Here is a 12794-nt window from a genome sequence, read left to right as displayed (position 1 = left end):
ACAGAATAGGACAATGACAAAAACAAGAAAGGAAAAGGGCCAGGTGGAATTAATTAAATTATTTATTCATTAATGCACTGAATCAGTCATTTAACAAATACTATATTTACTAACCCCTTCCAATTTTTAGGCACCATTCTTTTAGATGTATAAATGAGACAGGTAAGATTCCAGGCCTCCTGGAGTTACATTTAAATAGATAGACAGGTTAAATTGAATTACTAAATTGAATTATTTAATTGAATAATTAAATTGAAAAAGAAAATACCATAATATCTGAAAAAGATATTGCCCTGAGGCAAATGAAAAATAATGTTATGGTAGAGTTTGACTAGGAGATAACAGTTACTTTATTTTTGATTGTTAGGCAAGATCTTGTTGAGTAGCATTTAGCTGTTATCCAGATGACTTGAAAGAAATAACCATACAATTATCTGGGGATAGAAAATTTTAGGCAGAGAGGATGAGTAATACAAGGACACAAGATCTTATGGGCTTGGCATACTTGAAGACTATACAGCATAATGGAGTATCTGTAACATAGGTAATGAGTGGGAAAGTGACAGGAATTGAAGTTGGATTGGTCGGTAGGGTCAAAATCTTGTATTTTAGGTGATGGCAAGTAGTTCAATTATTCAAATTTCAAAGAGAGGCCATTAAACTTCATTAACCAAGAATAACTAAAGTTTCCTTTGACTTAAGGCATGATACTAAAGATTCTGAATAAAGGACTATGTTAAAATATTATTAAATAAAAAGTATCATTCTGTTAAGTATTTTTTTATGGGCACTTAGAGACCTAGTTATTTTTTCCTAATTTGGTGGACGGAAAAAAAGAAAGCTGTTATATTCCATGGGAAACTGTCATGATACTATTTAACTTCATATTTTAAACTTTTTGAGAGTTTTGTGGTTATTCAAAATTATTATTTTTTAAATCTTAGAGAAGAATTTTAATTCACTCAAAAATCTTTTTACACTAAATGTAATAATGACAGGTATTTGATGTGTCAGTAATTATTTGGCTATAGATAACTAAACCACTCTGGTTATTTTTTTTTAATGGGGGTAAGATAAGGCATTAGGTGTTTACAATGTTATGGAAAGGGGTGTAAGAGTAGCCTTTGATGTGGCAACTAGTAATAAATCCCAGAAAATTACCAACAAATTAGTTTGTATCTAGGGAGTTACTGTCTTCGTGGCATTTATGGAGCTAGGAAATACACAAGTCATTTTTTGACTGCTGGTTCCAGGGTCATAGCACTTGAAACATGGCTTATCATCGGGAAAATTCCAGAGCCACTCTAGTACTGCTAGATATCCCCACACAAAATGGAAGCCTTATATTCTGTTGTCTCTATGCTCACTTCCATCATCTCTAAATTTAAATCTTACATAAGTAAATCAGAAGTCCTGAGAATACATCAGGGTTCAGTTTTAATCTTGGATGTCTATGGATGAACCATAGAGATAGAATTAGTCTTATGAAGGCTGCACATCAGCTTAAACCCAACAAAATACCTGTTTGTATTAAAGCACATTTCTCAACGTTGGCATTATTGATATTTGGGGCCATACAATTCATTGTTGTGGGGGTTTTTCTGTGTACTATATGTAGATTGTTCAGCAGCATTCCCAACTTCTATGTACTAGGTGCCAGTAGAATCTCCTCAGTGGTAACAACCAAAAGTATCCTTACATTTAGCCTAATATACTCTAGAGGGCAAATTTGCCCCAGCTGAGACACACTGGATTAAGGGAATTAACCTACACTATATTGATCTAGTAGTGAGATGGCTGAACCTTCTTTTGGGGAAGGCTACATAACTTCAAATTTTTAATTAAATAACCATAAGTTAATAGAAAATCACTAGAAATACCAAAAGATAGAAATATGTTATCCAAAAATAAGAGCAAAAAGATATCTAAAGTATAAGCAGAGATTATCCAGACTATGAAAGTAAATAAAAATAACATTAAATTATAATGACTAGTATGTTCAAAATAATAGAAGAACAGTAGTAAACAGGTTTAAAAAAATAGAGAATTTGAACAGAGAATTGGAATCTATAAAAAGAATTAAAATGAAAATTCTAGAATTGAAAAAAATCTAAAATCAAAATTCATTAGATGAGTTTAAAATTCAAATAAATGTAGAAGACTAAAGAGTGAACTAGAATTTATGTGAACATAAAATACTCAAATTGAAATGCAAATAGGCATAATGGAAAAGGACATTAGAGATATATGAGATAACAATGAAAATGTCTCACAGATTTGCAATTGAAGTCCACGTAGGATAGGGAAAAGGGAGAATGGGAGAGATGCAATATTTGAAGAGCTAATCACCAAGAACATTTACAAACTGATAAAAGACATCGATTCACATATAAAAAAACTCTGTGTACCACAAGAAGAATAAAGACCAATAAAAGACCCAAATCCATCAACGGAAGAAAGATAAAAATAAAAGATAAAGAGAAAATCTTAGAAGCATCTGGGGTGGGGAAACACATGTTGACTTGAAATGAACAGCAGGACGACAGCTTTTTTTAACACAGAAGTGTGGGAGCCAGAGGACAATGGCATGACATTTACTGTGCTGACAGAAAATAATACCAACCTAAAGCTCTATATGAGATTAAAACATATACTTTAAATGAAGGTAAAATAAAGACACTTTCAGAAAAAACTAAAATGGTGAATGTGTTGCCTAAGAAGTTGCACTAAATAAATATTAATAGCTGTTTTCCGGGTAAGAGAAAATAATCCTGGAGAGAAAGACTAATTTGAAAGAAAGAAAGAATAAAAAATAAGAACAAGTGGATTGTTAAATATGTTGATATATGTAAATAAGTATACACTTAATATTGACTGTACAAAAAATAGTAAGTCTTGTGGGGCTTGTCATATATATACATATATGCATGATAATAGTAAAAAATAAAATATCATTTACATTTAATAAGATTACTATTGAGATGGCTGGATTAAGATTTGCTTTCTTGTGAAATATTTTATATTTATTTATTTTTCGCCATTCTTGCTGCTCTCTTTGGTTTAAGTGAAAAGGTAAGACAATGGATTCTCTCCTAGAGCTTCTCCAGAAAGAAATGCAACTCAGCCAACACTGTGAATTTAGCCCAGTGAGACTTGCATCAGACTTCTGACCTAACCAATTATAAAATGATAAATGTTTGCTATTTTAAGTCATTAAGTTTGTGGTAATTTTTCACAGCAATAGTAAATTAATATACCAATCTTTTGTTAAATAGTAATGTTATTAACATAGTTTTTCTTTTTCTATCCTTTTGCTTTTAACCTATATGAGTTTTTATTTTTAATGGTGGGTTGTTGTCTGCAACATGTATTTTATCTAATACAACAATCTCGTGTTTAATTAGGTTATTAGGCCTTTTACATGTATCATGATTATGGATATGGTTTGGTGAAAACTGACAATCTTTCTATTTATATATGTTTTATCTGTTTTTATCAATTTTGTCTTTTTTTGCCTTTTTTGGATACTTTAGTGTTATTTTATATTATTATTTATATTTATTATTTATCTAAATTTATTCATATTAATAACATTAGCTTGTTAGCTATATATTTTTCTTTGTGATTGTTCTAGAGTTTTAAATACATACTTTATATTTTCACTTATCACAGTCTAATTTCTATATTATATCTTTCCATATATCATATAAGAAAGTTACAACAGTAAACTTCCATTGTATCAAATGATCTTGAGAATGTTCACACCTAGAAATAAACATATCAGACTAAGAAGTATTGATATGACACACCAAAGGGCACCACATATATTTGATGACATGTATTTGCCCAAGACATATTGCATAATCATTCTGTTTATTAATTTCACAGACGTTGACTACATATTACACATAATCATTTACTGTTCAAATTACTAGAGACAAATTAGAGAGCAAAATAAATATTCGTGCCTTTGAGGATCTAGTAGGGAAAGACAGAAAATACTCAATATACAGTAATCAATAAACATAATAAATAAGCTCATTCATTCTTCAAAGCTAATGATTGCAGTGGGAGAAAAATAAGAAAAAGTAGAGCAAACTAAGAGTTATGGTGAGTACAGAGGGTCGGGCTGGTTGCAGTATTAAATTGAATGGTTGGTATAGAGAAAGCATCTTTAAGAATGTCATATTAAACAAAGACTTGAAGGAAATGAGGGAATTACACATAAGGACGACTAGGAGAATTAAATCCCCATTAGAAGGACAACTGCTGCAAAGGTCATAAGGCAAGCGCATGACTCGTACATTCAAGGAATATAAGATAAATAGAATGAAGTAAATGAAGCACAGAACAGTAGTAAATTGGTCAAAGAAATAAAGAAGGACCAGGTAGTGTAGGGCCTTATAGATATATACCAGGACTTTGACTTTAAATGGATCTGTTATAGGTATCCTCAAGCAGCATTTTTAAATTTTCACTGTACTTGGCACTTGTGTATGAGATACACACACACACACACACACACACACACACACACACACACTGTTTTCTTGGTATTCATAGAATAAGCGGAACAAAGGCCAATAAGGCAACTGTCAATGGATCTCTTAGCACAATCCTGCATAATTTTCTTTGGTCCACTGGTGTCTTCTACCTTATTTTTTTCTTCATCTTTCACAATATAGTGTCTAGGAGAACAGATTCTCTGATTCAGGTTTGAATTCTACTTCTATCACGTAACAGCTTTGTGATCGTAAGCAAGTTATTTGCACTCAACTAAAAGTAAAAATAAAATTAGTTTATATGATAAATCACATGTGAATACAATAAGATTATGTATATTTGCTACTATTCTAAAATTCCACTTGTTTTCCATTTGTATGTATTTGAAGAAGATCTTAGATCTCATTTGTTGAGGTTTCTCTGAGTTGCAAATCCAAATTGTTCCCTCTTTAACTCTCTCAGAGCACTGTATACATTTTTTTCCACAGAAGTTATTTATAGCTTTAAATTATTTGTTTATTTACTTAAGTATTTGTTTGATATCTTGTTCTCCCTCAAATTAAGTTCTAGTCTACAGTTTAGTGAATCTAGTATTCCATTAGTAGACCACTGCCTTACACATTGCAGGCAAATGACATAAACATTTGCTCTCCTTGGTAACCTCAAAAATGTACATTTATGTTGATTTTTTTCTCCTTCCCTCTCTCATTTCCTTTGGTCCCTCTCTACTACTTCCAGAGATCTCCTTCTCACATAAACTATTTACACACAGATTCTTAACTCAAGCTCCTCTTTGGAAGAAGGAAACTTAAATTAGACAGGAGCCCAGAGGTGGGAAACCCAAGGTGAAGTGCTGGTGGGAGAAAAAGCAATGTTTTATCATGCCTGTGAGAGAATGAGGAACCCATAGAAGCAATGACATTGGTCCCTTGGCCACGTAGCAGAGGCAAAGGTGTCATTATTATGGATACTCCAGCTAGAAAAAAGCCAAGAGTGTATATCTGATGTGATGAATAAACTAAATCTGGTACATTATCACTATTTTACAGATTATACATTCCTTTGTTTATCTGGGCTACTTTGCTTGGATACTATCCAGAAATATACAACAACAAGCATTGAATAAACAAACCAACACTATTATAATACAAGGAATCCATTTTAGATACTAAAATACATGAGGCTCAGAGTTTGTAACTTGACTGAGTTCCCATACTTCATAACTAATAGAGCCAAGTTTCAGACTCTATCTGCCTGGTCTCTTTAGTTCACACCACTCACTATCCTCTTTCATGCCCTGTGCTGAAAGGGTTTTGCTATTTGAAATTACATTCCTTTATTCCAACATCTTTGCAGAATCTACCTATCATTCAATCAAATTTGGTATATTCCATAGCACTTTCACCAATCTGTCCTGTCCATGTTGATTCTTTAATCATCTGAAGTTTGTAACCTTCAATTGTATGCTAAATTTTGCTGTTCAATGTTCTATTTATTAATCTTGACTTACCAATCTATTAGCACGTTCTTTAAGGTAAAGGATCTGTGCTATATGTGTTTATATCTAGCAGTTCTTCTAAGACATAGTACTATATCAGTTTCTTCTTTGAGCAGACTGCCAGAAGAAAGATGAGGAGCACCAAGCATCAAAGAAAACTTAGCTTTGAAAATGGCAGATTGAGGAAATCATAACTGTATACATCCCAAGGTTCCATAACTTCCTGGAAAGAAGTTGAAGGTAGGGATAAAGGAGTCTTTAGTGACACAGAAATTGTTATCTTTTAAGGGTCTAAGATCATCAGTACTGTTGAAAATGTGGGAAGCGGAGTACATCCAATAATTAAGCGGAGTACATCACTTAATTTTTCCATCCTGATTTCCTTACACAACAATTTCTAGCTTATAGATGTCTTGACTTTGTTTAAAATTATATCAATCAGGCTTAGGTTTTCTGCCTTTTCTTCTCATGGTAATTGATTAGGGGCTTCATTGCCTAGAAGTTGCAGGAGTATATGAGTACAAATTTAAAGCCATTGAGATTCTTAATCTCCTTGACCATGAGAACATGGCATGACCAAAAAACAAAAACAAACAAACAACAAATATGGTCTTCTTCAAATACTGGCGAAGAAACAACTTAGACCCAGTTTAAGTTGCCTTAATAATCTCTAGTTTTCTTTCAAACAAGCAGTTGATATAAAAGAGAATGAAGCAAAAGAAAAGAACACAGCTTTTAATTGCCTCCTTATTACCTTATAGAAGCCATCTGTAGTTAGGTGGTCAACACTAACTGAGAATTACGAGCAGTCTGCTAACCAGAAGTCTTCAGTGCCACTAACCAATTACTGTTTACACCGTAAGTCTGGAAGAAGCGCCAGGCCAACCTATTCTTACAAAGGAAATTTCTCTTTGTGCAATAATTAATTAACTCCAAATTATAATTCTTATTTCGTCAGTGGTCTTAGAGTAGCCCTTTCTAACATAACCACTATCCTGGTTTGAACCATTGATATTTACCGCTCATTCTCAACCAATTACCAACAACACCTATGGGCTGTATATACTTTTTAAGTTGGCAACAACTCATTTCCATACATAATTACTTAAACTTTGCCTCTTTCCTCCACCTTGCACATTAATGAATAATATAAATCCCAGTAGGAATTGTTCAAGTTTTGATCTTATTGGATTGTGTGCATGGGTTTTAACTCTCATATCTCAGCTTATGCTGTTGTGATTACTTTGCTTGGCAGTTACTCAAATTTTCATCATCATCTTCATGCATTGTAGCTGGCCCACTGGCCAGGAAGCATTCCAGTACCTCCCCAGTCAGTTGTGAATATTGACACATGTCTCAGGATGATGATGTATGATTACAACAGTGTACCAGGAGTAACAGGCTCACATCAAGGATGATTCTTAAGTTCAAATAAGAATAAATCTTTTGCTACTATCTCTGGTGGTGGTTGATGAGTGATTACAGTCTCTGTTAAGTGAGTTTATCAGTATGACCATGAGATACTGCTCTCATTCTCTATCGTGAAAATGGCAGTAACTATTAAATTTAGGTAAAGGCTTGGAACATGTCCAGAGTCTCCCATCACTCAAGTCTAGTCAAATGTCTATTTAGCAAAAGTTCTCTAACAATTAGAAGAGAAGGAAATGAACAACAAAAAGTCATCCTGCAGATATGCTGCATCATAGATACCCTTCCTTGATGAGGTTATGTGGACCCAGGGAATTGGATAGCTTTTTCTGTGATACTCCATTGATGGAAAGCTAGCCTGCATGGACACCTATATTCTAGAAATGTTGATAAAATGCTAACAGTGGAGTACTGGCAACCATCTGCTTCATTGTGTTGCTGATCTCTTATTCTTGCATTCTGTTTATTGTCAGCCTTCGCTCTAAGGATGGGGCATCCAAGGCTCTCTCCACTTGTACTGCCCACATTGCAGTGGTGGTGTTATTCTTTGGACCTTGCATCATTATCTATCTGTGGCCACTCAGCATAACCTGGGTAGTTTCTTGCTGTGTTTTATGTGGTCATCATGCCTCTCCTAAATCCAGCCATTTAAACTCTAAGAAACAAAGAGATTAAAGCTGCCATTAAGAGACCATGATGTTAGCATATGGATTTCTATAGGTATTTCAGAGTCTTATATTATCAGAATGTCCACTGTAAGCTCCCTAAATTAGCCACACCTGTCCTGTTACTTGGGCCTGGGAAGCATTCCTCAATTTACATAAGGAAATCATGTGTATTTCTAGATGTAAGTTTTGTGTCAATTCAATCATATTCCACAATCATATGCTGATCATTAAATGAAAAATGATTTGGAATATGTGGCCAGTGTTTGTAACTATGATTTTGGTTGTGCCCAAGGATGACTTGAAATTAGTAACAACGTTAATGTTACTTATTACTACTGATGCTGCTATTTCAATACCCACCACTGCATCTTGAAATTTTCTATTATGCTAAGCATTTCCTTGAGCAAAACATTTCACATAGATCTTCTCTCAATTTTTGTCAATATGTCAGTACGTTGAATATTGCTATCTTTATTTTTACAAACGGATAAATTAGTCTCTCAGTTAACATTCTAGCTACCTACCTAACTGAAGAGGCAGTATAAAAAGTAATCATTAAGCATTTCCCATCCCATCAGAAAAAAAATTGAATCATAATTATAATCTGCAAAGAGTGTCATTCCCTCACCTTCATGTTTTAGCCATTTCTGAAATAGTGTAATTGTCTTTAGAAGATATACATTAACTATAAAGATGGATGTATTAACAACCTTTGGAGATTTTGCTGCTTCTTTTTCTAATTATAAATGGGCTAGTGGGGTTATTATCTATACCAATAAAAGCAGGGGGAAAGTGTTATGAAAGTGAGGCCGAAAGGTCTAATTTTAGAATAAACTATCCATTTAATTCACTGCAGTGTTCAGATGGCCTGCAAGCAACTAGATTATGTACAAAATTTGTGAATTATTCATTATTACATGTAACAAAACTTTTAAGAATTCTTCCTTCACTATAGCTCAAAAATATATACAAGTTTACATCTCTTATCTGAAATCCATGGAGCCACATATACTTTAAATTTCATATTGCTTTTTAGAGATCACATGATCCTGTGAATTTTGCAACATTCCCAATAGAGTCTGAGGTATAAACCCTTAAATAAAATAATTACTATTTCTCTCTCTCTCTCTCTCTCTCTCTCTCTCTCTCTCTCTCTCTGTGTGTGTGTGTGTGTGTGTGTGCGTGTGCGTGTGTATGTGTCCAGCCTGTTTTTAAGCCCACTGAAATTCATAATTTCATACGTTTTCCTTTCAATTCTAAAATATCATTTGGTCTTTTCTTCACTATTCCATTTCCCTGTTGAAAATCTTCATTGTTTTTACCATGTTTCAACATTTTAATGTCTTTTTTAAACATATGAATTATCTTACACTCTTGCTAATTTCAACAATTAAGCCATCTGTGGTTGGCTTCGATTAACTATTTTCCTTTTAATTATGAATCACATATCCCTGCTTCTTTGCATGTTTCATAATTATTTTATGTATTTTAGACATTGTGCACAAAAGATCATATAGATCTGACATGATATATTCCTTCAGAAAATATTTACTCTTTCTTCTATGAGGCATAAAAGGTTAAGGCGTAATCACCCCAATGCAATCAAATACTGAGTCTATTTGAATTTAGATTGTAGTTTTGATAAGACTCAGTACACTTCTCGTTTGTACCTGCTCCTTGGACATATTTCTTCCAGGTTTCGATTATGATTCTAATGGATCTCTTTCTCTTCAGTCTGAAAGATTTCGGGTCATTCATTTTTGCCCTTCAGAATTTTTGAGTTTAGAACTTTAGTCTTCTTCTGCCTTTTGCTAGCTTCAGAAGTATGGCAAATTGCTCAAACATAAATCTGGCTTTATATTTGTCCTTTTAATTTAATGTACCTAACAAGAATCCATTACAAATACAAATATTAGGCAACAAAATAATCATAAGAAAGAAAAACATAAAATATTACTGATTACATAATACAGAAAGAATTTTTTAATCACAAATACTGAAAATATGGAGTCCTTTCATAATTTAGCAGTGATTTGGCTCAGTCTTCTAATTATTATAGTAAAATATAAGTTAAATTAGTTTCACAATTTCTACATATTGCATGTGCACGTGTGCGCGCACACACACACACACACACACACACACACTTGGACCCATGTCTTGAGCAAGAAAAGTCAAACAAGTTACTAGAGAAAAATTGTCAGTAAACAATTTGGACAGAGTAGTTGTTGGATAATAATAGTAATATCAGCTATGAAATGATCAGATCAACATTTTTTGATGTTTAAAGAATTGATTGATTGAGGCATAGACATTGAGTTTCAAAAATTATGAAATAAACAACAATATAAATTTCCCTGCTCTAGACCAACTGGAGATGACTTGAGTCGTTGGCATTGAGACAGGCAAGGGTAAGTGTAGTAGCCACAGGCCAAATACATGAAACAGGCTATCTCTGAAGCTCTCCCTCGTTTCCCTTCTACCTTATGACAATCTCCCCTTATTACACTACCTTATCTATCTTCTGCTTACTCCACTTATCCCACTCTGTTCCTTTTCCTTAAGGTTTTAAATCATCTCTCACACAATTTTTGTCTTTCAGAAAAAAATATAAATTTGATTATTCATATCCTGAATTTAAATCAGAGGAGAGTTGTGTATTTCATAGTTCCCTCAAAAGTTTGAGTATATTAGCTCTAAGTTAATTTATTTATTTAATTTTTTAAAGATTTTATTGGGGAAGGGGAACAGGACTTTATTGGGGAACAGTGTGTACTTTCAGGACTTTTTTCCAAGTCAAGTTGTTGTCCTTTCAATCTTAGTTGTGGAGGGTGCCGTTCAGCTTCAAGTTGTTGTCCTTTCAGTCTTACTTGTGGAGGGCGAAGCTCAACTCCAGGTCCAGTTGCCGTTCCTAGTTGCAGGGGGTACAGCCCACCATCCCTTGCAGGAGTCGAACAGGGTCGAGAGGACGCACTCCAACCAACTGAGCCATCCAGAAGCTCAGCGGCAACTCAGCTCAAGGTGCCGTGTTCAATCTTAGTTGCAAGGGGCGGAGCACACCATCCCTTGGGGGACTCGAGGAATTGAACTGGCAACCTTGTGGTTGAGACACCACTGGCCCATGTGGGAATCGAACCGGCAGCCTTTCGAGTTAGGAGCATGGAGCTTTAACCGCCTGAGCCACCAGGCCGGCCCTAAGTTAATTTGTTTGAATACAGGCAGTCTTACGTCTGAGGTCATACTTTTAGCAGATTCTAAGTCTATAATCTATGTTTTTTCAGCAACTTCCCATAAACATTTTCTGGGACTTTAATTCAGTTGCCAAACAACTTATTAAAATGAGTTAATGTGATTATTCAATGTAATTTCATAATCAATGATCTATTCTGAATATTATAAAATTGTGACTTTAGAAAAAACAGCCCCAAATTTTTGTAATTATTTAAGCATTTGCATTACTTAAAGTTGTTTGAAATTTTGTGAATTATTTAGCTCTTTCTCAAATTCAGGAGTTGACTACTCAGTCTCCTCATTGCCATCTTCATATCCTTGTTCCTCAGTGTGTAGATAATAGGATTCAGAATGGGTGTAATCATAACATCCAAAAAGGCTAGAAACTTATCCACTGGCACTGTGGGAAATGGCCACATGTAAATGAAGATGCATGGTCCAAAAAACAAAACCACCACAGTGATGTGAGCTGACAGAGTAGAAAGGGCCTTAGCCAAACCACCTGAAGAGCGTTTCCATACAGTGGCCAGGATGAAGACATAGGAGATAATCAACAAGAATAAGGTGACCATGGAAATGAACCCACTGTTGGCAGTAACCAGAAATTCCATTCTGTAGGTGTCTGTGCAAGCAAGTTTGATAAACCAAGGGAGGTCACAATAAAAGCTATCTATCTCATTAGGACCACAAAAAGGCAAATGGACAACAAAAGCTAACTGGGCCACTGAGTGAATGAGGCCTACAATCCAAGCACCAGAAAGAAACAAAACGCACACTTTTGGGCTCATTACAGTGAGGTAATGGAGGGGCTGACATATGGCCACATATCGGTCTAAGGCCGTGGCGATGAGCAGCACCATCTCAGAGCCACCCAGGATGTGGAGGATGAATATCTGGGTGACACAGCCCTTGAAGGATATAGTTTTGTGCCCAGAGTACAGGTCAGAAATCATCTTAGGAACTGTTAAGGTAGAAAGACACAAATCAATAAATGAGAGGTTGGCTAAAAGGAAGTACATGGGGGAATGTAAATGAGGGTCAAAGGTCACTGTAAACATAACAAGGAGGTTTCCTAGAATAATTGTTACATAAAGCATTGTAGAGAAGGCAAGGAGAAAATGCTGCACTGGTCCATTGGTAGAAAATCCCAGGAACACAAACTGAGACACTTCAGAGTAATTTGCTTTATTCATTGACTTAGTGTGACCTGAAAGGAACAAATAAAAATAATTATAAAGGAATACACCAGAGCTATTGAAAGCAGCAAATGTTATTGTGTTTCAAATTCTGATATTAAAGAATATTCTTCACTCTCTGGCACAAAAGTTCTTTGAAAACTCATACAATAGTTTATCCATTTAACAAATATTCATTGATCAGCTACCATGAAGCCTCCTATATACCGGCACTTTGCCACATTCTGGGATAAAACATACACCCTGTCTTTATGTAGTTTGTAGTCTAGT

At 34.5% G+C, this 12794-nt stretch overlaps 1 protein-coding gene across 1 annotated transcript; it reads right to left on the bottom strand.

Annotated features, from left to right (window-relative positions):
* Positions 1–11585: 11585 nt before the first annotated feature.
* Positions 11586–12521, bottom strand: LOC117023868 (olfactory receptor 4F15-like). Its single transcript, XM_033109087.1, has one exon. The coding sequence runs from the start codon at positions 12519–12521 to the stop codon at positions 11586–11588; it is 936 nt and encodes a 311-aa protein (XP_032964978.1).
* Positions 12522–12794: the final 273 nt, after the last annotated feature.

This window comes from Rhinolophus ferrumequinum, chromosome 6, assembly GCF_004115265.2.
Source record: "Rhinolophus ferrumequinum isolate MPI-CBG mRhiFer1 chromosome 6, mRhiFer1_v1.p, whole genome shotgun sequence".
Taxonomy (NCBI): domain Eukaryota; kingdom Metazoa; phylum Chordata; class Mammalia; order Chiroptera; family Rhinolophidae; genus Rhinolophus; species Rhinolophus ferrumequinum.
Note: the sequence above shows the minus strand (reverse complement) of the source record. Positions and strands in the feature narration are given on the sequence as shown.